This window comes from Vulpes vulpes, chromosome 1 (assembly GCF_048418805.1).
Source record: "Vulpes vulpes isolate BD-2025 chromosome 1, VulVul3, whole genome shotgun sequence".
NCBI lineage: Eukaryota > Metazoa > Chordata > Mammalia > Carnivora > Canidae > Vulpes > Vulpes vulpes.
In genome coordinates, this window is record NC_132780.1 from 86,513,084 (window position 1) to 86,537,662 (window position 24,579).

General features: G+C 39.4%; 1 protein-coding gene across 7 annotated transcripts in view; it reads right to left on the reverse strand.

The window, feature by feature from the left end:
- The window catches only part of PHACTR2 (phosphatase and actin regulator 2), a 261,570-nt gene that overhangs the window by 172,744 nt on the left and 64,247 nt on the right, over positions 1-24,579 (reverse strand). Inside the window, exon 1 of one of the 7 annotated variants that reach the window (XM_025997938.2) lies at positions 17,835-18,355. The exons of 3 other annotated variants lie outside the window; for them this stretch is intronic. In XM_025997938.2, the coding sequence (XP_025853723.2) occupies positions 17,835-17,847 (13 nt within the window). In that variant the 5' untranslated portion in view covers positions 17,848-18,355. Of the gene's footprint in view, positions 1-17,834; positions 18,356-24,579 lie in introns of those variants that run through there. 3 more of the 7 variants (XM_072719424.1, XM_072719446.1, XM_072719409.1) reach the window with 3 other exon arrangements.

The following is a 24,579-nucleotide window of genomic DNA, read 5'->3' on the forward strand; positions in this document are numbered from 1 at the left end:
TATTTTTAAATTGTGATCATACACACCCTCTGCTCCTAAGGTACTTCCCTTAGGAAGTACCTCACCTGATCCAGTGCACCCCTGAGGTCTTACCTTCTGGCCTGGAGACCCACAGGGCACTTTGAACATAAGGCCCCCACCCAGCAGACACAAGGTATTTATTCATCTGAACACACACACATATTATGAAAATAAGATGCTTCTTACAACATTAAAAATGACTGGAGATGTATTCCAAAATTGCTGATTTTACCCAAAAACCTCAAGTCTACTCTCAACATAGAAGATAGAAGAAAATCTAATTAAAATGTTCTCATTGTGGTAATATCATATGCAAGTTAATCACTATGAGTCTTGGTCATAAGAATTAACAAGATTTTGCTGATTAATAAAAGAACAAGTTCAACAATAGCATGTGTTGGGGCAAGGTAGGGAATAGGTAGGGAGGCTGGGCCTTCAAATCATTCATCCTAAATTACTTTGGGTTTGGGACCTTTGTCATTAGCATCAAAGGCACACCCTGGATACAATGTATCCCACATGCTAATGCAGAGTATGTACTGGCTTCCAGTTAACTGATCAAAACATAATTATTAGGGGTGCCTGGGTGGCTCAGTGGTTGAGCATTTGCCTTTGGCTCAGGGCATGATCCTGGGTCATGAGGTCAAGTCCCACATCAGGCTCCTCGCAGGGAGCCTGCTTCTCCCTCTGCCTATGCCTTGCCTCTGCCTTTCACTCTGTGCCTGTCATTAATAAATAAATAAAAATCTTTAAAAATATATATAATTATTGGCTTTTAAACATTTCTAAAAGCAGTATATCTTATTGTAAAAGGAAAACCAAAAAATAAAAAAATAAAAACTCAAACAAAATAGAAAAATACGAAGTAAAATATAAAATTTCCTCTTTCATTTCCCAGGGATTAAGAACTGCTAATAGTTTGGGCTATATTCTTTTCAGGTATTGTTCATGCACACACAAACTGATTTTATACATTTAATAAGTTTTACATGCCATAATCACACTTATTCTCAACAACAGTTCAGAACTATTTCCCTCTCCTCTGGGTATTATTACTAAGTCACACACACACACACACACACACACACACACACACACACCCAATATTAAGAACAAGGTATAATATAAAGATGCTGATATGCTGGGGCACCTGGGTGGCTCAGTCAGATAAGCATCTGACTCTTGATTTCAGCTCAGGTTATGATCTCAGGGTTGTGAGATTGAGCCCCGCGTGGGGCTTCACACTCAGCAGAGAGTCTGCTTGAGCTTCTCTCTCACCCTCTCCTTCTGCCCCTCACCCCTCGCTCACTCTCTTTAAAATAAAAATAAATAATTTTTTTTAAAAAAAGGATACGATATATTCTAGGTATTTTGAAAAAGAATTTCTCTTTGTAGAGAAGGTAATTAGAAATGTTCAAGGAGGGCAGCCCCGGTGGCGCAGCGGTTTAGCACCGCCTGCAGCCCAGGGCGTGATCCTGGAGACGCTGGATCAAGTCCCACGTTGGGCTCTCTGATGCCTGCTTCTCCCTCTGCCTGTGTTTCTGCCTCTCTCTCTCTCTCTCTCTCTCTGAATAAATAAAATCTTTAAAAAAAAGAAAGAAATGTTCAAGGAGGGATGCCTGGGTGACTTAGTTGGTTAAGCAACTGCCTTTGGCTCAGGTCATGATCTCGGGGTCCTGGGATCAAGCCCCAAATCAGGCTTCCTACTCAGCAGAGAGCCTGCTTCTCCCTCTCCTGCTCCATGTGCTTGTGTTCTCTCTTTGTGTCAAATAAATCAATCAAATCTTTAAAAAAAAGAAAGAAATGTTCAAGGAAAATGGATAAAAGGTATTGCTAGGCCGAGCCTCTTTCAGATTGAAGGCTAGTTTCTTTTTATTCCCCACTATGACCAAATTTCAAATGCCTCATTCCTTTGTTATAATCAAATCCTCCTTGGGCAAAAAAATTCTCTTCTAAATCAATGGTACTTCCTTCTTCATAAGATGTCAAAGTCAAGGTACTTGTTACTATAATTCTTATATGTTCTATCTTCCCCTGCAAGGAATCCCTGCAAAAATATACATTTTAAAATTCTAAATTTGGCTTAATGGCAATCAAACAAACAAACAAACAAAAAATCAAGATTCCCAAGAACTATTTCTGGATGTATCAGGATCTTACCAACATCATCAAGCAGGTGGCTGTGTTCTGCATTTTTGTATTCAACTGCTTTCCCTTCAGACTATCCTTTTCTCCTTAAACTTTTAAAAATGTATATAATGAAACTGATAAATTATCAAATGCTACATCTGAAACTAGGGATGTACTATATGTTGGCTAACTGAATTTAAATTTTAGAAAAGTGTATATAATGAAAATGTACAAACACACCAGTGTGCTACATAGAATGTTTTGCAGCTTGGTGACAACAGCTCGAGCAGGGAGCCAGCCAGCAAGTATTTAGTACCTAGTGTGTGCCCCCTAGTGTGTGAGGCCTTAAGGAAATGAAGAAGGTAATGGTACCCTTAAGCAGATCCCTGGCTGGTGGAGAGAGCTCAGGGAGTAGCTAACCCTGCAGTGGGGTGCAGAAAGATTTCCACATAGTGATTGATGAAGGAGCCACATGTCCTGAAAGACAAACAAGAGTTCTGCATGTGAAGAATGGGGAAGGAAGAGAGGAGAAGATGAGCATGTAGTGGAGCAGAGAAGTAAGAACACACAGCATTGGAGTTGAGATGAGGAGTCTGGGATGCCAGGACCAGAGCGTGCGACTAGGGGCCGGTGGGAATGTTGGTGACACAGGTGGGGGCCAGGCAGGCAAGGGCTCTTTGTGTGAGATCTTGACCTTTCATTTTAACCTGAGGGCACAGGCTGGATCATTGAAGATTTTGTCCAGGATTAGGAAAGAAACTGAACTGCCACTTAGTCCAAGTAAATATAAAAAACTTCACGACCTCCAGACTCTCCAACATGAATCACAGGAAAACCACTCAGGCCCTCATTGGGGCGGGGGGCAGCGGCGGCGGTCTGCGTACCATGATCGTGGACAAAAGAACAATCTCGATTATCTGGTTTCCCAGGCCACAAAAGATAAGAAAACAGACACGTAAACTCCTTTGTAGCTATAGAGCACGATGGATGTGAACTAACGTGACAGTGGCCATCATTTCACAACGAACAGAAGTCGAGTCATGATGCTGCACACTTTAAACTCACACAGTGCTGTGTTTCCGTTCTGCAGCCAAGGAAAAGAGAGGAAACAGCACGGGAAAGGGAAGGGAAGTAGAAGCTGCCAGAAGCAAATGCCCGGACCCCAGTAAACAAGGGACAGCTGAGGTGGAAGACACACAGGAATCCGGGGGGAGCCAGCCAGGGCGGGCTGAGGTCAGCCGCCCCTCAGGTGGGTGTGAGAATTCCCCTCGTGTTGGTAACAACTTCAAATGCACATTTATGTGTGAGCCTGGTTTGTTGTGATGTTATTGTACCGGAGCTGGGTATAAGTCAACTTTATACTTGGATGAGGAAAGTGGGGCCTGTGAGTCAGCCCAAGGCCCCGCGCCAGCCAGTGGAAGGGGCTCAGCCAGGAACATCTCCTCCTTTTCCGACTGAGTCTAGTTTCCTTGCACTATTCCAAATGTTAGAGTATGTTCAATTTAAGAAAGCAGGGAACTGTGACAAAATATAAGCAAGAGTTGCAATTTAAGAAAGATTCTCACTCAAAATGTAAAGTCACATGTTGGTGGTGAAAGGGTGAGCTTCCTCACAGCTGCTGGCCGCCCGTGCCGTTCCAGAGAGAGAGGCGCTAGAACTATGCACCAAGCTGCCCTTCTGTGTTCAGGGGGTCTGAGAAGGCTCGTGGTACCCCAGAGCTCATTGCTAGTCTCCTGAGTTTTCTCTGTTGCCAACTCACACCAAATTGAATAAACCAGAATAAAATTCGTGCAGTCAACCCCTGCAAAATCAAAAGTCAAAAATCTTCTGTCAACCCCTTTCATAAACTAGAATCTACCTCGGTCCGTCTGTCTTAATTTGTCCAAATCCCCTATCTGATACTCCAGTCCCCACTCTGGAACTGGACCTCCACACTCTATCTCTGTGAGAAAATGCCAGGGCTCCTCTCATCCTCCTACTCTTGTCACTTCCCTGGGGTTTGTACTGTCCCTCCATCTGCTCCCCACCTGCCATATAAACATATGTCCTTTGTACGCTTGGTCCCCTAATTAATGAGCCTCTACTGGAATTTCCAGCTGATTTCCAGCCCCTGATCACCTGATTGCATATCCTAGTACATACAGCTTCAAGATAATGGATTGGGACAGTTGCATTTCATGGAGACTGTGACCAAAGCCATTTGGCTGTCCTCCCCAGAGACAGTCTTTGTGGCCAGAACAAATATAACACATTCCCCTGAAAAACAATATCGCATACAACCCAAAGGGTAAATTGTGTTTGGCTTTCCTTCTGTGCAAAAGTCAATGGGAATCAGATTTGGCATGGGCCATGCCTCATGTGTTGGCAAATGGCCAACCATACACTCAACCCGATGTGCTTTTATATGTCAATGCAACATTTTCCATTTGCAGTTAAGCTGTCCATGGGGCTACTCTCTGATAATAAATAAATACATTCACTTTTTTTTTTTTTACCTTAGTTTCCTATCTGTAAAAGCAGAACTGATCATTTGAAATGTTTACATAATTCACTGGCATACTGTGAGAAATGAACTATATTTGTAAGCAGTTTTGAAGAATTTTGAAGATGAAAGGGATAGTTTCAAGCTTTGAGGTATGGACAGCATTCTAAAAAAATAATAAATCACTTATCTCTAGTCCTGCATTTTGAACATAGTTTTGTGGAAGTTGATTTTGTGTTAAAATAACCCAGGCACCCAAAAGTCCATTAGAAGTTTTTACAGTTTTGAGTCTTCGTAAAAACCTTCGCTGGAATTGCTAGTATAAGAGACACCTTTGTTTATAGAACCTTAGGGTTGTGACAAAAACTGACACAAGCCAGGAAATTTAAAAGTTAACGGTGGTACTTTGTGCGAAATGTATGCTACGGGGCTGCTGGTTTTCCACAAAGTCTGGGTTTTAAGGACAAGGTTGGCTTTAATTTCCAACTCTCTGTTTTTTTTCAGTGAGAGTCACAGTCGCACAGTTATTTAAACAAATGTCTTTGAACTTCCTTAATTTAGAGAAGTGACCCTGAGGTTAATGAATGTAAAATGCTTGTTGTTTGAGCAAATGAGTTAGCTCCACCTACTGACGTCTGGTCTGTAAGTGCTACAGACTGGAGCCATAGCTTCTGTGAAGACTAAAGTTTTACTCTCACAACAAACCCAGATATTTTCACTCTTACACCACGCTGATTGTTCTCTAAGGTCAGGACTAATGCCCTAAATTAAGTTGCTTGTAAAGAAAATGATGGTTGCCAAATTTCCCTTACTGGGCAAATAACTCCCAAGTATATGAAATGCAGAGAGAGGCATCCAGCAGGTGATAAATTAAAGGCAAGTTGGGAGGATGAAGTTTTAAGCAGCTCTGGTCAACGCTGGGGAACCTAGCTGGGTGCCTCTTCACAGTAAGTGGATGAATGCTGCATCCACAGAATTCACCACCACTCCCAGGGAACAGCCTCACTGAGATGCTTTGTTTATAGGTCAACGCAGGCCTCCAGGAGGACAGACAGGGCATTTTTGTAAATGGTACAAGATCTTTATGGTTCTAATAATAATGTACTTTCATATCACAACAATCAATTCTCTTACTAACACACAAAGCAGAGGAGTAGCTTCTTTCTATCTCCCTCAGACAATGGGTCTGAACAGGGGTATGCAGTGGAATCCTCCGTGAAACCTTTTTTTTTTGTTTTGTTTTAATTTAGCTATCCCTTTTTCCCATGGGAGATTCTAGTTAGTTGGTGTGATGTGGGGCTGGGATGGTGATTGATTGATAGATAAACATACAGGAAGAGAGCCAGATGATAGGTAGGTAGATAGACAGACAAATATATATAAACAGATAGGTAGGTAAATAAATAGACAAGCTTTAATTCTACAAGTGATTTTGATGGGCTCTCCACTGCTCCTCTTATGTGGTATATGGCCACATCATTCAACAGCCAATAAAAATTAATTCATGCTTTCCATGTAAGTACTAGCACACAATAAAAGATACGCCTTGGGCTTTATTTTGGCCAGTTTTTGAAAATGTATCTCCTGCCAGATGCTGCGTCAGGTGATGAGTTCACGAGGAAGACATGTTTCTGTCCTTGAGGAGCATGCGGCCTAGTCAAAAAGGCAGACACATAAAGTAACATTACAGTTTATCTGATAACATACTATAATTGGGTAGGAGAGCGCTCTGTGGCAGTAGAGGAAAGAGAACACTAATTCTATACAGAAGAATTACAGAAGATTTCACAGAGGGAGGGACACCTAAGCTGGGTCTTACGGAGAAGGTTTTTCAAGGTAGCAGTAGGGGACGCAGAGAACCAGAGACTTCCACAGAGAAGGATCAACATATTTAAATTATGTGTGTTTCTAGGGTGTATTGAGAAGTGCAGAACAGCCAGTCCCCAGTATATGTGAGTGAGGGGGGTGGGGGGAAGGGCAGTTAGGGTGGGGATATGAGGCACAGCACCTGTGTAGGGGTGATGCTGCTGGCAAACCAAGATGAGGGCTGGTCCCTTGGAAGTCTCCTTTGACATTCTGGGGGAGAGGGGAGGGTCCACCCAATACCTGATGCTTCATTTGTAAAAACATTTAGAGTTAAAAACCCTCTGTTATTTTTTCTTTTATATATATAATTTAAATTCAATTTGCCAACATATAGTAAACACCCAGTGCTCATCTCATTATATGCCCTCCTTAATGCTGGTCACCCAGTTACCCTATTCCCCTCCCACCTTCCCTTCTATAACCCTTTGTTAGTTTCCCAGTTAGGAGTCTCTCACGGTTTTTCTTCCTAATTTTTCCCCACTCAGTTTCCCATGGTTCCCTTATGGTCCCTTTCACTATTTCTTATAGTCCACATAAGAGTAAGACCATATCTCTGTCACTTTTTCAAGTGATCCCCACAACCACATGACATAGTTAAGTGAAATATTATAAAACGTTGTTTTATTGAATGTTATTGTTCTTGTTAAAAGGTATGCATTAAGCCTAGTATAAGAAGCACCATTTCTTAACCAAAATACTCAGAAAACAAGCTAGTAGATTATACCTTTGTTTTAATATTTAGGGTCAGTTCAAAATGATCTTAAACTCATTCTGAGGTGTGTGTGTGCATGTGTGTGCATGTGTGTGTGTGTGTGTGTGTGTGTGTGTGTAGGAGAGAAGTATAAGGTGGAACAGGACCTATTTCTCTATCACTAAAAAGCAGGACGCCTGTGGTGAGTCACATGATATAGCAAATATAGCATCGGTGTCTAATAGTGGCTCTGACCCAGCCAGTCGGCACAGATACACAGTTAGTGATGATTAAATCATAGCAGTGCTATTTGGGGTCTAATAATGTACCTCTTTTGTTATATAAAACCTGACAAGGGATGTTTAACATCTCTTACTAGTTAAAACTCACATGTAAAATCTCACTAGGTAATAGTTTTTGCCACCGTGGTGAATCTTCATTTAATATTTAATTTGCTTGGGAGACAGTGGAGGAGAAAACACACTTCTTGATTAGGAAGTAGGTGATTAAGTCTCTCCAGAACTGCCTTCTTTGATCAGGTCCACATACACCAAAATGATGGATTAGAGAAAGCTTAGATTCCATTTACTTTGTTCCTATCCTGATATGTCACCCAGAAGTATCCTCTTGCCTCTGCTTTTCTCTTTCAGCTGTATCCTTGGAGATTTCACTCACTCTCACAGCTTCTTGTCCCACCTGCAAGCAGAGAAGTCCCCAGCACAAATCCTCATCTAGATTGGCCTACTCAGGTAAGGGGGAAGGGGCAGAAAAGCTGGCTTCTTACTCCTACTTAATGCAGGTATTTCTGAGGGTCTATAATGGTGATTCTCACCCTGGTTATCCATTTGAATATTCTGGGGGAACTTTCAAACAAATATAATGTCCTGAACCCACTCCAGGAACTTTGATCTAATTTGTCCACGGTGAGGCCTAGAGACTGCTATATTTTAAAAGCTCCAGGTAATTCTAAAGGGTGGCCAATTGAGAAGAACCACTCAAAATCTTTGGAGGACACAACAGATGGCTCTGATATGCCAACTGGCCTCAAGACACCTACAATCTGGTTGGGGGAAAAAGTCTCAGAGAATATCTCAGACTACCATGAAGTACAAAACTGTGTGGTGAGTTCTTTTAGTGCCCTGAGAAAAGACAGGTCTCCAAGACCAGTCAGGAAGATGTCATGAGAATGGGGTATGTGCTGGGCCTTGAAACGGGGCTGAAATTTTCTTAAGTTCCCTCTTCCCATCCCCACTGCCACTACCCTAAACAAGCACCTTCTAAGAGCATTTCATTCTTGGGAGCTTCCATCTTGGCTCTCTCCTCTCTGTTCTTCCCATGTTTATTCCTTGAAATCATCAGTCCCACCAGGTCATGCTTCTGCCTAAAACCCTTCAGGTGCCCCTGAGAGCTCACAGAACTATGCCAGATCTCAGACTTTCCATGATGAGCCTGTGCTCTTTCTCATTACCACTCCCTAGCAGGACAGTCTTCCTTTTGTTCCTCAACGCTCCCAATCCCTTTCCTGCATTGGGGCTTCTGCATCTGCTGGTCACTCTGCTTGGGATACTTTTTCCCTGGCTCTCAAGGAATTGATTCCTCTTTATATACCCCAGGTCTTAGGCTGCATGTCACCTTCTCAGGGAGGCTGTCCTTGACCAGCCAGTCTAGAGCAGCCCTCCACCCCAACCTCATTCTCTGTCAACATGTTGGTTTATGAGCTTAACAGCACTAATCACAACCCAAGTATTTTATCTATTCAGTATTAACTTTTGCTCTCTCTGCTAGAAGGAACTTCTATAATGACAAGCTCTGACTCCTTTCTTGGTATCTATGCTCACCAACAGAGTGCCTGGCACAGAGTTAGTGATAAAGAAACATCTGATATATGGATAAAAGAATGAATGGCAAGGAGGTGAGGGTGTTCTGGGTGGGAAGAACTGAAAGTACAAAGAGAAGGAAGGAGAACATGTTCTGTCTGTGTGTCTGTCTGTCCGGAACACACAAAGGACTGGATCCAGGGAAGTAGAAGACACGTGGGATATAGCTGAGTTAGTGATAAAGAAACATCTGATATATGGATAAAAGAATGAATGGCAAGGAGGGGAGGGTGTTCTGGGTGGGAAGAACTGCAAGTACAAAGAGAAGGAAGGAGAACATGTTCTGTCTGTGTGTCTGTCTGTCCGGAACACACAAAGGACTGGATCCAGGGAAGTAGAAGACACGTGGGATATAGCTGAAGATAAGGGTGAGCAAGTCATGTACAGTTATTAATAGCTGTTACTAATGAAAGTCAGAATTTGAATTTCACATCTGTTAAGGTGTAAAAAACTGCATTAGGACTGAATGATTCAGGTCTAAGAAAGGAAATCATGTTTATGAAACCCAAGAAGCAATGGCATAATTTTAGCCACTATACATGATTAGAAGATTAAATATTTGTAAACAATTGATTTATGTAAGGAAATTCAAAGTGTAATTTGGGGGGATAAATAGTTGGGTGTTAGGGATCCATCTTCTGTAAAAGAATTATTCAGAGCTACTTATGGAAAATGTCTGCATATATTTTATGCCAGACAGTAGGAAAGCCTATTAACCTATCTTTGAAACCATGGCTTCTCTTGACATATGTATCAAAATTTGAATAAATGAGAATATTATTTCATAGCATGTTTTCCAATCTTGTCATGGCTCAGAGTCACAGAGAGTCTGAAAAGAGGTAATGTTAGCATTACTGGGGAAGGATCTAGCCATGCACAGGTTTGGTGAAAAAATCCCCACTGCTCTGTGATCTTCCCTCTAACCATGATCTCTCTGAAAGAAAATCAGAGAAAGAATAAATTTCTTCCATATCCCAGAAAAATTTGTCTAAATATTTAACTATCACTTCAAAATTCTTCTATGCCTCTTTTCATAATTTCTGTTAATGATTCTAACATTAAAATATCTGTCGAATGAATTTTTTAAAGATTTATTTTTATTTTAGAGAGAGAGAGAACATGCAGGGGAATAAGGTGCAGAGGGAGAGAGAAAATTAAGCAGACTCTGCTCTGAGTGTGGTGCCCAAGGCAGGGCTGGATCCTAGGACCCTGAGATCAGATATAAGCTGAACCAAGAGCTGGAGGTTTAACTGACTGTGCCACCTAAGCACCAACCCCCTTCAAATGAAATTTTTAAATAACTTTTTATTGCAGTAACAAATCTCGTAGGCAGACTCTATCAAAAAATATTCTGTTATATAAAATGTATGAACGTCTGTGAGAGGACATTTCAAAACTACATTTTTTCTTACCTGTGTACTGATCTCTATCTAATAAACTATTCAGATATGTGATAATACCATATTTGACACTGATATTTAAAAATGAATTTCCTGGGGAGGTGGGGGAAAAAAGAAAAATAAAAATGAATTTCCTTTTGAAAAAAATTGCCCTGAATTAATGAAATGACATATTTAATTTTAAAACATTTCTTACATGCTTACTACATCCCGGGCACTGGACTCAATGCTATGGAAGACACAAAGATGAGGAATCTCTACTCTCTAAGCAATATGACAACACAAAAAATGCTGGGTTGAATTCTACTAACTCAAAAGATATGAATTTGAGTCTATAAATTATTTATTAATTTATAAGATTTTATTTATTTATTTGAGAGAGAGCACAAGACAGAGAGAGAGAGAGAGAGATCACAAGCAGGGGGGAGTGGTAGAGGGAGAAGCAGACTCCATGCTGAGCAGACAGCCTAATGCAGAATTGGATCCCAGGACCCTGGGATCATGACCTGAGCCAAAGGCAGATGCTTAACTGACCGAGCCACCCAGGTGTCCCCATCCACATGTCTGTTGAGTGAGTTTATATTTAGTTTCCCCATGTTTGATTTAGGGAAAATTATCTTTACTTAGCGAATGATTACAAGTATATAAAAAAAGAATGATTGCGAGTATTAATGATATAACATGTGTAAAATACTTAAGTTGATGCCTGGAACATAATAGGGATTCAAAAAAGGTAAGCATTCTTCCCTCCAAGACCTTTAATATTCAGTTAAATATGACTTGCTTTTGTGTGCCTGACTTCTAAAGTAGGACTTCAAAGTTAACTTTTTAGATATAAAATCTAGCACCTATTTTTAACAATTCATATGAAATATTAGTTTGGATCAATAAAATCTGCACATTACTCCTAATTTCATAGATGCAATTGAATTCCATTCATTTCCAAAGCTAAGTCTAGCTGCCTCTCCTTTACTGCAGCTGATGGTGATGCTAATGAGCAATGAAATGCCCCAAAGCTTAGAAACAAAGAAGGAGAAATCCTGGACATAGATGACACAGATATTTAATTTCAAAATAAGCAAGCTCTGATATTTATACAAGTGAATGGTTTGCTGGTTTTCCCAAAATGGCTTCTATATGAGGAAACAGGAAATGCAGAAGAATTCAAGAGAGGAAGAATATGATGAAAATGAAAAGCAAAAATGAAAACGAAGGGATTGCAACAATGATTCCCAAATCTGAGTTCTACACCTTGTTACTGGGCATCCCCCAGAGACCCTGCAGCTAAAATGACCGAGAAATGTTGCGTTCTATATTCCATCTTGGGAATTCACAACAAATATTAGCATAGGCAAGGAATTATGTGCTAATTCTATTAGCATGTTAAGAAGAAACCTGTCTAACAGTCAAACTCAGCCAATTCCCAAAATTGCCTGAACACTGAATCCTCTGTGTGTTTGTGAAAAGGGAGTGAAATTTAACCAATGTCTTATGGCATTCATGTGCAGTGACATATAATTTAGAAACCATTGTTACTTATTCCCTTCTCTGCTACTGAATACTTTTTTTGCTGACTCTCCATATCTCTTCCACTGTTTCTTCTTGACCTGAGTAAGCCATCGGACCAATAATTCCTATTTTGTCTTATGAAGATAGAAAAATTCATTTTGCCTTTGGAAAGATGAGTGGTTGCAAAAAAATGAACAACAAAAAAGAAAACCACTCAGAACTAATTCTAATGATTGGGGGTAAAAACCCAAAAACCTAAAACTTTGTTTTAGAAACAATGACTTTGTCCTCCTTCTCCACGTTCTCAAGCCAGAACTGTTGGTTTATTCTCAGGTGGTTAAAGTCTCCCTCCAAAATTAGACTAATAACTCAGAATCAGACCTATAAACAAATGGTTGCAGAGGGGAGGGGATTGGGGAATGGGCAAATGCGTGGAGGGGAATGGGAGATGCAGGCTTCCAGTTAAGGAATGAAGAGATCATGGGAATAAAAGGTAAAGCACAGGGACTACATCGACAATATTGTAATAGTGTTGTATGTTGACAGATGGAGGCTACGCTGTGGTGAACATAGCATAGTGCATAAACTTGGGAAATCACTACGTTGTACACCTGAAACTAATGTTGTATTTTTATCAACTACACTGAAAAACAAAACAAAACAAAACAAAAAAAAACTGAGAAAATTTAGTGCCACTTTGCAAGTACTTTTATGTACACTTTTATGTACTACATTTCCTTGGACATTTTTGTCTTAAAGACAGTGATTTCTGTAATAATTACGGCACTTTGAAAATAGATATTCTAAAAAAAAAAAAAAAGAAAATAGATATTCTGAAAAGCAGATTCTTTATTAAACTTTAATCCCTCCCTGAGAAAAATATCTTTATATGAATCTAGGATGCTCTTAGAAATAGTTATTTGATGAACTATAAAATGCTACAACAGCACAATGGGTGTCACAATAAATGCAAAGAAAAATACTGTTATTACTTGTTTTATGGCAAATAAAATCCTCAATAATAGACATTTTTATGACGTAAGAGGCATTTCAGAAAATAGGAATCAATTCCTTTTTTTAATTAAAAGGAAAATCTTAAAAAAATAAAAAAATAAAAGGAAAATCTTCTCTAGATTCTTATTAAGTTTTTCAGAAGAGCTAGCAACATTATATTCCCCTACATTGAAGCTTTTAATCCCCAACTGAAAAATGCACAAACAAGTACATATATAAAGCTCATTACATGCATGCAAATGTATGCATGTGTGTGTATGTGTGTATATAACATTATTATATTTCTAAAATGTGTCACAGTTTACAAAATTATAGCTACTAAAACCAAGATACCATGAAACTAGGGAATTAGAGAAAAAAAATTTAAATTGCACCAAATATAGTTTTTAAACATAGTCAAATGTCCTAGAAAGCATTCATTTCCAAAACAAATTAATTCACATAGGAAAGTCAGCTCCATTAGGTAACCCTTCTCCTGAATCACCATCTGTAGTTGTTTGGGAACTTGGCGATGACAGCCTGAGCTGCCAAGGTAGATTCTCCTAGGAAAGTTTTTTGAACCAGTTTGAAATAAAATGTGTTTGTGCTTACATTTTCTTACATAACAGCTTATTCTTTACCAATATTATTTCAGTGCTTAGGGGCATGTTTCTCTGGACCTGGTCTTATCTTTGTCTGTGTTAAAAGGACTGTCAAGAAGCATTTGAAAGTCTCTTTTCTCTACATCACCTATAGGATCCGTCTGGCAGGCAGGGCTCAAGGAAGCAGTAACTGCTGTTGGGTCTACTGGGATGAACTAAACAAAGCAGATTAAAGTAGGAAAGATTTTAAATTGGGGGTAAAAAACAACCCTGCATCATCCCGAATCCATGGTTAGTAAGGAATTTTGTGTGTGCATGTGTGCCTCTGTGATGTGTGTGTGTGTGTGTGTGTTTGTATAAGTTATCACTGAATGGCTATTAAGGCTAGCGGGTAACACAGAAGTATTTCAAATTCAACAAGTCTTAAAACAGAACTCATTGTTGTCTTCCCTTTAAAACTCCCCTGGTATTCCATAGTATAGAAATATTATTATTATCTTAGATTCTCACTAGAAACTTCGAAAGTCGGCTTTGATTGGTCTCTTTTCCCCTTCCTTCTCATTCACTCATCATGCTTCAACTGATGCAATGCACCACTCAATCGTGTTCACATTTCACCACCCACCTCGATTTCCAATTACTCTGTTGGTACAGCCACCTGACTAGCATCTGATTCTAAGTGCTTACTTTCTACACCAACATCACGCTGCCAGGGCCATCCTGCTAGAGTGTATATTTATTCATAAAGCAACCCTGCTTCAATTTTTGGATGGTTCTTTAAACAGCCAACATGCATTGAGAAGTACCATATTGTACCAAATTTTACATGTAGTGTCTTATTTTCTCTTCATAACAATCCTATAAGATGGATACAATTATTGTTGGCACTCACAAATGAAAAAATAAACCCAGGTTTTAGATAACTTGCTCATGGTCACTGGGATGGCAGGTGGCAGAGCCGGTGTTCATCTCAGATTATCAGGTGCTCTTGATCATTCTCTTATAAACTTTCCCTCAATCTGATTCCCAAATAACTCTCCAGTCTTTTTTACAAGGAGCTAGAAGACTGTGAATTTCTCAAATTCAACTATTGTACATCAAGGGTCGAAAGCCTGTAAAGCCACGAGGCTAGAATGTAAGGTGAGGGCACAGTGACTCACATTTGTCAGCTCCTTTCCAAACGAGTGTTTGGGGGGTTATAACCTGTACACGGCGATGGAAATATCCTGATCCCAACCAATGAAGAATTTTCCCCACCAATGCTGGGGAAACTCTTTATAATACTCTTTATAATACTCTGCCCCTGTACAATACGGAATAACATTTCAAAAACATTCTTTTTCAGACATCAATCACACACTACTAATCAACTTTGCTGTAACATCTCTTTCATGACTCACGCATGAGAACCACTTGAGGAGGGGTAGGGTGAGGAGCAGTGAGGGGTCTCGAAAGCAGGGATAGAATAACTTGTAATCACAGACTTGTTTTTGTAAAAGACCATCATGTGAACCATCACAGAATTTATAAGAAGAAACAGTCATATAAAAAAAGAAGAAGAAGAAAAGGTTAGATATTGCTAAAACTGCCCTGACATATTCCACATGCACTATTTGATAAATATTTTATTGTTATTCCAGGAAAAGCTTTTAAAGGAATACATAAGCCAGCAATTATGGGGAAGGGATGTCTCCTTCTCAGAGATAGTAGGAATGCCAAAGACAGCTCTTTGCTGCTAAGGACAGGGTGGACAGACTCACAATGGCATGTTTGCTGAAATGTGCACAGATACACGTACAGAGCCAGAGTCCCAGGCAGCAACTCTTCCCTATGTATTAACAACAGGAAACACACAAATATCTCCAATGCAGTGTTCTGTGTGATGTGAATACATTGGAGGCACTTAGCTTGTGAGTGTGTGTCTCTATGTGTGTGTACTCATAGTTGTGTTTCTGCTTGACAATTATCCAAAGCCTGACACAGAAAGCCCTACTGGAAGGAAGCCTTGATCCTGATGGTTTAATGGTTAGAACTATGCCCAGCTCTAAACTGCTAGCCTCTGAAATACAAGGCCTGAGCCCATTTCTGGCTGGAACAATTTAGGCAGGTATTCAACATCATTATCTTGTTTAAATTAAATGGGAGAAACTGCAATGCTCCAAGTTAACTGGGTGTCTTGGTATCATGCTAAAAGCATTTCCAGGGATTTCGTTTTCTTTTTTGGGGGGGGTGGGGGGTGGCCACTTACCAGTACTATCTTAAATGCCTTCCTATAGTCAATACAATTTATTGAAGTGTATGTATGTGATGGATGTTTACATTTCCCTGCTGTAAGAGGGGCTATTTATGTCATCAACAAATTACCATGAAAAGTGATCACTGACAGTCAACTGGCCATTATAAGAGAGATGTTATCTCTGAAATATTCAAACAATGCCATTTAAAAGCCTGTTATTCCACTCAAAGGTAGACATACCTATACTGGAGTTTTCACCAAAAATTTGAAATGATGTAGAAATTGCTGCTTTAAAAGCCACTTGACAAAGTGCATAAATATTCTTAAGTGTGTCAGAGGCAGAGGTATTTTATTAATGGCATTTAAAAAGCATAAATAAATATAAGTACAAATAGAGAAAACACGTATTTCCCTAAGCTATAGTTGGCCAAAAAGTAAATCATGACCCTCAGCATTTTTTATACCTATAAAGAGGCTGCTTTAGCAGTTTCTTTCCTTTTCTTAAATGGACTTTAAATAAATATATGAGTCAGTTAAGAAAGGCATTTACTTGAATTAAAGTGATAATTCTTCCAGGACATCAGTATAATTAATTGTGGGTGGAAGAAGTTTTAAATGAGGCTAAATCAGGGATTCTAGTTTATTTATTTTTTACTCACTCTACCTCTATAATTAGAGAAGTTTTTGGTGGCTCCTGAAATTGTGCCTTGTCATGGAATATCATACCTACCTATGCACATATACATCATATACATATACATCAATCCAGCCTCTTTCCTACTACTACTATTGCTACTACACGCAGGCGTGCGCGCGCGCACACACACACACACACACACACACAAACACACTAGCCCAGCACTTGTTTTGGTTCTTCCACAACCCTGAAATTCTCATCCCTAATATTTCACTGTTCCAATTCATTTCACTGCCTTCAATGTCAAATACAAAATTATGTTAGTCACAGAGGTTTGTTCCTGGTGAACTATTTCATAAAAGAGCTCAAAACACCCTGCCTTCAAGATTTCTGCTTACCTATGCTACCTGCACCAAGGACTGAAATAGCCAGATGCCATAAACAAGTATGTTTTATTAAAAACGGGTGGTCTGACTGCGTAGGACGTGTTTTAAACGATGCACCCCCTCAAAAAAAAATAAAAATAAAAAAAACCAATGCACCCCATCAGCAGAGCTGCCCGTGTCTCAAGACGCTGTAGGGCATTGCTGTAAGACTGACAGAGGCTGAGAAACTGAGCTAATGAGTTTCAGGAGACAGAGAACCCAGAACACATTTGGGAGAATTCTGCACTTAGTGTCAATGACACTGACATGAGGAGCGTATACCTTCTCAAAAGTTCAATACAGCAAAGAAAACAAAAAGTTCTACTTGAGAAATAATCGTATGCTAATCATTTAATTGGCACTAGAATATTTCAATAGTTACATCTGTCTAGCTGGCAAGATCTTACAAACAAATACGTCTTTAAAAGGTACATGCATGATTGGCCACTAATGTCCATACTCTGAAATTAAAATCTCTGAGGATATTGAGACATTTTCTACATTTCATCCTAATGTGCAGACGAAACCTAAGACCCGAGAACTCGTCTCCTGTTACCCTGGGCACACGGTATCGCTGAAAAAAGAAATTATGTTTAGCTTATTAACTCTATCTACCTTTGCCACCCCTTTGTAATAGTTTTTTCATTAACTGTAGGCATTTTTTCACCCCCTGTTCTGAGCACAAAAGGATCCAACAGCACCGTTCCTGCAGCCTAAAGAAAATAACCATGCAGTCTCAGAAAAGGTGGACGTGGAATTGCGAGCTGCATTCCCAATTGCCGAACTTCAAAGCAAACACTGACCGCCTTGTGGACAATGCAGCAGGGGTAGCACATTCCATGTCTCCCGGTCTTGAACGTTTAAGTGCAGAACGAGACCAACACATCAGCAAACCTCCTGCAGCAAAGGATGCAGGCTGCAAACGAGCCTAGGGGCTGGGAAGAATCCACGCTTGCTTTACCTACCGGCATTGTCCATGTCTCAGGAGTGGCGAGGCGAGTTCTGTAGCCTGGCAGCCGGGGAGCCCCAGCTCCTCTCCTGGCTAACGAAGCACCCTGCCCTTCTGCAGATTATCAGTCCTTGCTGGCACACAGAGCATACTTCATGCACTGTCTGCAGGAGACACCGCCAGGAAATTTATATCTCCAAGGATGACAAACAGCCATTAGCTCCATTACAGGCTGATTAAGAGACACTGAGCCTATCAAGTGGATACTCGAATCCACTGGGGTTTTCACCTCTGTTCCAAGCAAAGGAGAGAAAAAAAATCACTGCAATGTTGAGTATACTGCACATTTCCGAAAAGAAGTGCACATGCTATGCAGAACACAGTGCTTTTCCAAAAGATGCCAGAGCAAATGTGAGCAGTAAAAGGCACAGATAATTAAAAGGTGAAAAGGAATCTTTAAAACTATAATAAATGAGCCTTTCTTTGGGGTTGATCTAAATGTAGTTCAGCCTTTATCACTGACATCACTGAATGACTGGGCAACTTTTCAATTTAGAATTTTAAAGTTTGTGGTGGTGGTTGTCACTGTCACTGGGGGTGAGCAAGGAATAGCAGAAAAACCATTTTAAAGTAAAGCCTATCTTTCATATTTCTGCACTAAATACATGCTAAGAAGCTGAGTATTGTCATCCCATTTTGGTTGTGTTTTCATCATGATGAGTATCCCTATTTCTGGTCAAAATTCTGCCCACCTATCCTAACAGAGAAATTCAAAGGAATTTCACTAACCATCACCAATCACACTAGAAATAATTGTCAAAAGATATCAGGAGACTCTACCGTCTGTCACAGTCTGTAGCCACCCAAGTAACAGAAAGCTGAGGATCAAGAAAAATACATTTACTAACACAGGAAAGTACATTTCTTTTCTTAAATCTGGCAGTGCAAGATGCAAAGTCACCTAAAACTACTTACGATATCAAGGCCTAAGGATGGGCAGAGTGCCGAAGAAATTATGTGCCATAGCCTATCTGTGGCTGTTGTGACATTAGATTCTGGGGACAGCACAACTCTGTTTTCTGCATTTTCTCAGATATAGTAAAAAAAAAATTTACACTACCCTTATTTAACTATGATACAATGAATGCACAGTACAGTAAGGCTCTAGAGCCTTTCTATTTGACAAGACTTAAAAAAAAAAGTTGTGGTGTTATCATACCCTCAGGGTTGCTCAATTGGAAGAGCAATTCATTTATTTAGCACTTCTGTATGTCATTGGAATTCCTGGTGACAAACCACTTGCAAATTATTTATAATCTTATCTTCCATTTCAACAGCTTCGAAGTATTTGTTTTTAACATAACTTTCGTTTTTCCTACAGATTTGAGGTTCCTTCATTGTTTACACAAAATACTCCATTTATGCTATCAGTACTAGCACAAAAATATTTGCTTCGAAGAAAAGTTGAATCTCTCAGTGATTTTGCACTGAGACATTTTCCACATTATTTCAAATCTGCCACAATTTTAAAGATATATCACTCTATTAATTTCAAAAAAAATATTCTTCACATAGTTTTTAAATGCCTGGATCCCATAAGACTGAAATCACTGTGGCTTCCATACCTCATCTACTTGCCCTGATTAAGGCTGCCAAGCACCCAGACTGAGTGTCATCAGGAGAAATCTAGGGCAAGGTAACTAGGAGTTAACAGGGAAATATGAATGACAAAAGGAAGAGAAACTATTTTATGAAGTCTGAGATTCTGGTAAGGAGTAGCTAAGAAGTATCATGTCCTCACAGTGCATATTGACTAATATGAATATGTTAGCTCTGTATGCGGTTCAAAATGAGACTCACGATTATTTTCACTAATACTATCAGTCGCCAAATTATAAATGAATTATATGCCAAATATTTGTTTTGTTGGTCATTTGAAAAACACTTGTTCCCATAAACAGCGGTTAGGTTCCAAAGACAAACCATTAAATACTGCTTAACTCATGATGTGATTTATATAATAATCGTAATCTCTCATACACAATTTCAAAATCCAGAAAAGCTTAATGTTCTTTCTTTTTTTTTTTTTTTAATTTTTTTTTTTTTTATTTATTTATGATAGTCATACAGAGAGAAAGAGAGAGGCAGAGACACAGGCGGAGGGAGAAGCAGGCTCCATGCACCGGGAGCCTGATGTGGGATTCGATCCCGGGTCTCCAGGATCGCGCCCTGGGCCAAAGGCAGGCGCCAAACCGCTGCGCCACCCAGGGATCCCCTGTTCTTTCTTTTTTTAAAGTTGTGCTCCAAAATACCATGGTGCCACAACATGACTTGAAGTGATGGGAAGCTATTTAAGATCTTTGGTTATCTCATTTTGAGTAAATCACATGTTTTAAAACAAGAGTTTTAATGTCATTACTATGAGAATCTGTTTGAACCCTGCTGGGGATGATATGTAGTATTTTGTGTATGCATTATTTTACCTTCCTAAAATGCAAAAATTCTAAATTCTGAAACACACCTGACACCAACAGTTTCAGATGAGGGACTATGATCCTCCAGTACCTCTTGGCAATTTAAAAGAGTAGAAAATAATCCCTTATACTGTTTTGCCACAGGCTCCCTTACCTTATTAGGAATGCTCTAGCTCCCTTCCTCACCTGATGAGGCCCCTACCCAGACCTCTCCAGCTGCTTTGGAAGATGTAAGAGATAAACAAGGGATGAACAACAAAGAAAGATGTCTAGGTATTGTGAAACTAAAACTGAGTGGCTATTAGGAATGAGGCTGTTTACAAACAGCATAAATTGCCATGGACACATCTGCTCTGGATCCCTCTGCATTCTCCACCAGCCCACCACTGCCCGTCTTCTGCTCCTATCTGGCATCACAAGATGGCACTGTAACAATGGAAAAGCGCGAGTGGTACATTTTCCTCAAGCTCTGCGAGAATCTACTCCTTCACTTGATTTAATTCAGACTTATAGTTAACATGCCCTAGTTGGGAATGCCTGCATATAAAATGTTTACCAGGCCCTTTCTAATTGTCCCAGAGATGCCGTGTGGTCCAGTAGGAGCATCAATAAATCTAAAATTCTAGAGTATGTTTCAAAGGTAAGCTTAATTCCTTTTTTTTATTAGCCTTTTCATATGTATACTCCGTAGCTCTCTTTGGATCAGACTAATATGTTTGAGGCGAGAACCTGCATTCAAAATAACCTCCATGCTATCCTACCTACAGAAAGAAGGCAACAACCTGTCACCATGGGGATTTTAAAAGGGTAGTTGGCCTGAGGTTGGTTGCAAGACATTTGTGATTCTAGGCCTGATCTGCTAAGGTAGCAACAGCATGGGCATCTAGCACCTTCAAATGTCACCAAGCACCTGCTGATAACCTGGCCATTTATTACCACTTTCTTCAAAAAGCTCTATTAGTTACTCTCTCTCTCTCTCAATTTCAAAGAAGACAATGTTGTGGCTTCCTAGAACAGTTCTGCTTATCTCATATTATTTCTTAACTTTCCTATGAGATGCTTTCATGTGCTGGGGCCACAGAAGGTTGCTGGTGGCAATCAGGCTCTCCCTTTTCTGACTGTAGTCTAGTGTGATCCAAGCCCAGGTAGACCAACAGCAGTCCAAATGGATACTGCGGAGAACAAGATGCAGACACGGTTTTCCAAGAGGTGTAGCAAATCGAGAATCAGAGGCTAAAAATATAGTTTGGCTTTCAGGGGACTAACTGGGATGCTTCTGGGCAAAGTTAGATTTTGCTCCTTAGAATGGAAAAATTAAGATAATGAATTGTCCATATAATCATATTGCTTAACCTGGCAGATCCCGGGGACACCAAGATCAGCCTATGAGACTGTCTTGATCTTCTCACTTTCTGATTCACCCGAAGAAATAAAGAAGTGCTAAGATATTGACTACCAATTAGGAAGTAGTCAGGCTTGCTCTCAGTACCTTGGGGAATAGATTCTACTGGAAATCTGTTCTGAAAAGATTTCAGATACTGCTTTTATAAGAACAGCTACTGTATATTGATAGGACAATGAGCAAAGTGCTTGGATTAATAACTCTCCTAAGTACTAAACCAAATCCCTGAACTATTTTTAAAAAGTTTACAAGAGGAAGTATTGCAACAGATAGTATTTCCAGGAAAATCAGGGCAAAAAAATTAGACATTTATCTAATGTTCTATTATCTGGACTTTAGGACAATACTTACTTGACATACCTATGTCATCCATTATTCCTAGCCATTCTCCTCTGAGATTTCTCTTCCAGTGTAAAGTGCCTCCTGAACTACTTATTAATATTTGTTTCTCTTCCCTTGTACGCAGTCCTTACAAAAAGCCTTCCATTTACATAGACTTAAATAACACCTTCACATGAAGCCATGACACTTTCCAGTGTCATGGAACTTGGAACTTTTCTTGGTGTCTAGACCTTAATGAAGCTACAACTTCATTATTGTATGACACGGACATTTTATGGCACGGTCATCTGACACGTGTGGACTGTTGATTAAGGTGGTTTGGTGAGTCTACACTTACACACTACCCTTCTGTTCCAAACATACAGCAATGATAGATAAAATATTAAGTAGGTTAGTCATAGTGAGGCTTACAAAGCAAACGACTTCCATGAGTCAGAAAGGAGCCAAAAGCTCAAAGCAGAAAAAAGGCTTCTGCTGAGGTTGATGTGCTCAAGGTGGAAAAGAGAGGCTGGGGGCAAAGCCATGGCACCTATGTGGTGACAGGTTTCAAAGAGCTCCACAGGAGAAAGGCAGGGTGAGAGCCAGGTTTTGCTTCAATGAGGCCCCCTGAATTAAGAAAAGAAGTTGCAGAAAAAATGGCTGTTGATCCAGTTCTAGAAGCCATGACTTTATAAAGCCTAGATGGGCATAGGGAGGATAAATCCTTAAAACCAAGAACAAAATCAGCTTCTTGATGGGTCCCTCAATGCTAGATCACCAAAATCCTCCTCAAAATCATGCAGGAGCGCCAAGATGTCATTGATAGACCTGACTTTAGAATGGAAGACCACAGAGCAAGGTGGAGGCAACTCGAAACCACAGAACTATGAAAAGAGGAGGAGCAAAAAAAGAGTCAAAGCCAACCAAAAATGCAAAAAACCAGAACAAAACCTTCCACTCAATCTGAATGTACAAAAGAATTTCAAATTGTTTAAGATTGCTAATATTTCAAAACCAAGTAAGTAGAATAATCAATAAAACATGATTTCAATCTCAATGATTTTGATGTTATGGAAGAGTCTTATAAAGATTTTTTAATAACTGTATATATCAAAGAGATAAATGAAAGCATGACATCAAAAAGAAATAGAAAAAAAGAAACAAAAATACAAGAATCTGGAAGATAACTCATGGGAAGTCTTGGAAACGAAAGAGAGAGTTAGAACACTGAGACCAACATAGACTCCTCATTAGCAATCACTGATGCCAGCAGGCAAGATGCTGACAGTAACTGTCAACCTTGAATTTCACATTAGGCTATACTCCCATTCATGAGCAGAACATTGGCACTCTCCTAGACACAAAGAGACTAAAAATCACTAAAGGATGCACTTTAGAAAGATGAGAAATAAATCCAGAGAGAAGGCACGAGATGAAAAATGAGTAAAAAGCTGATAACATGTATTAGTATATTTAAATAGCTATTGATTGTGAAACAGGCATTTCAAAATTAATGAAAAAACGGGCAAAAAGAGGTCAAACTGGAAAACCATAACAAAACATGAGGTGGATGTTCAATGAGAATTCCAAGTGTGAAAGGAGAAGAGAAACACTGAATATTTTTAGATTTAGATTCAGACATAATGAATAATTTTAGATTTTAAATTGGAAGATATAGAGGTATGTGGGTGGCTCAGTAATTGAGTATCTGCCTTTGGCTCACGGCGTGATCCCCTAGGATTGAGTTCCACAAGAGACTCCCCGTGGGGAGCCTGCTTCTCCCTCTGACTATGTCTTTCTGATCTCTCATGAATAAATAAAAAAAAATCTTTAAAAATAAATAAATAATGTATATAATGTATTGTATGTATATGTATAATTATGTATTATATATATGTGTGTGTGTGTATATATATATATAAACATATCAACCATTAAAAGAACAGAAGTAGTTTGGTTACTTATACTAATTGTCTCTCCAATGGATTGAATAGTACACCAAGGAGGGTGCAAAGTGATCCACTGTTGTGAGGAGATAAATTATTAGAACTTCTATTAATATTTACATTTATATAAGAGATAAATTATTAAGCTATAATAATACTTAAAATACAATGTTTCATGGCACCTTCACTTTTCTAAATGTCAGACTTGGAACATATAGTAAATAGCTCCACAGCATGGAATTAATATAGATTAGGAAACTGAATTCTTTATCTTTATTCGAAAAGCTTCAAAATGAAGAATTTCAGTGAATTTTCTTTCTCTTTTGTGTGTGAATTTTCAACTCATTTGCTAAAATCCAAAGATGCAACACATATTGATTAGTTTTCAAGAAGAACCCATGAAAATGGGCGAGAAAGCCATTTACTAGCTGAACTGCAACCAAGAGTTTTGATGAAAGGTTGCTGGCAATGAATTACAATTTTGCAAGGTCAAAGGTGCACTTCTTCAAAAAGATCTCTTTTCAACTCTGATTGTTCATTAAAGCCATGTGTCAAGATAAACTAGAGAATCAAAGCATCGGGTTGCTGTTTCTGAAAACATTAAACCAAGTTTCAAAA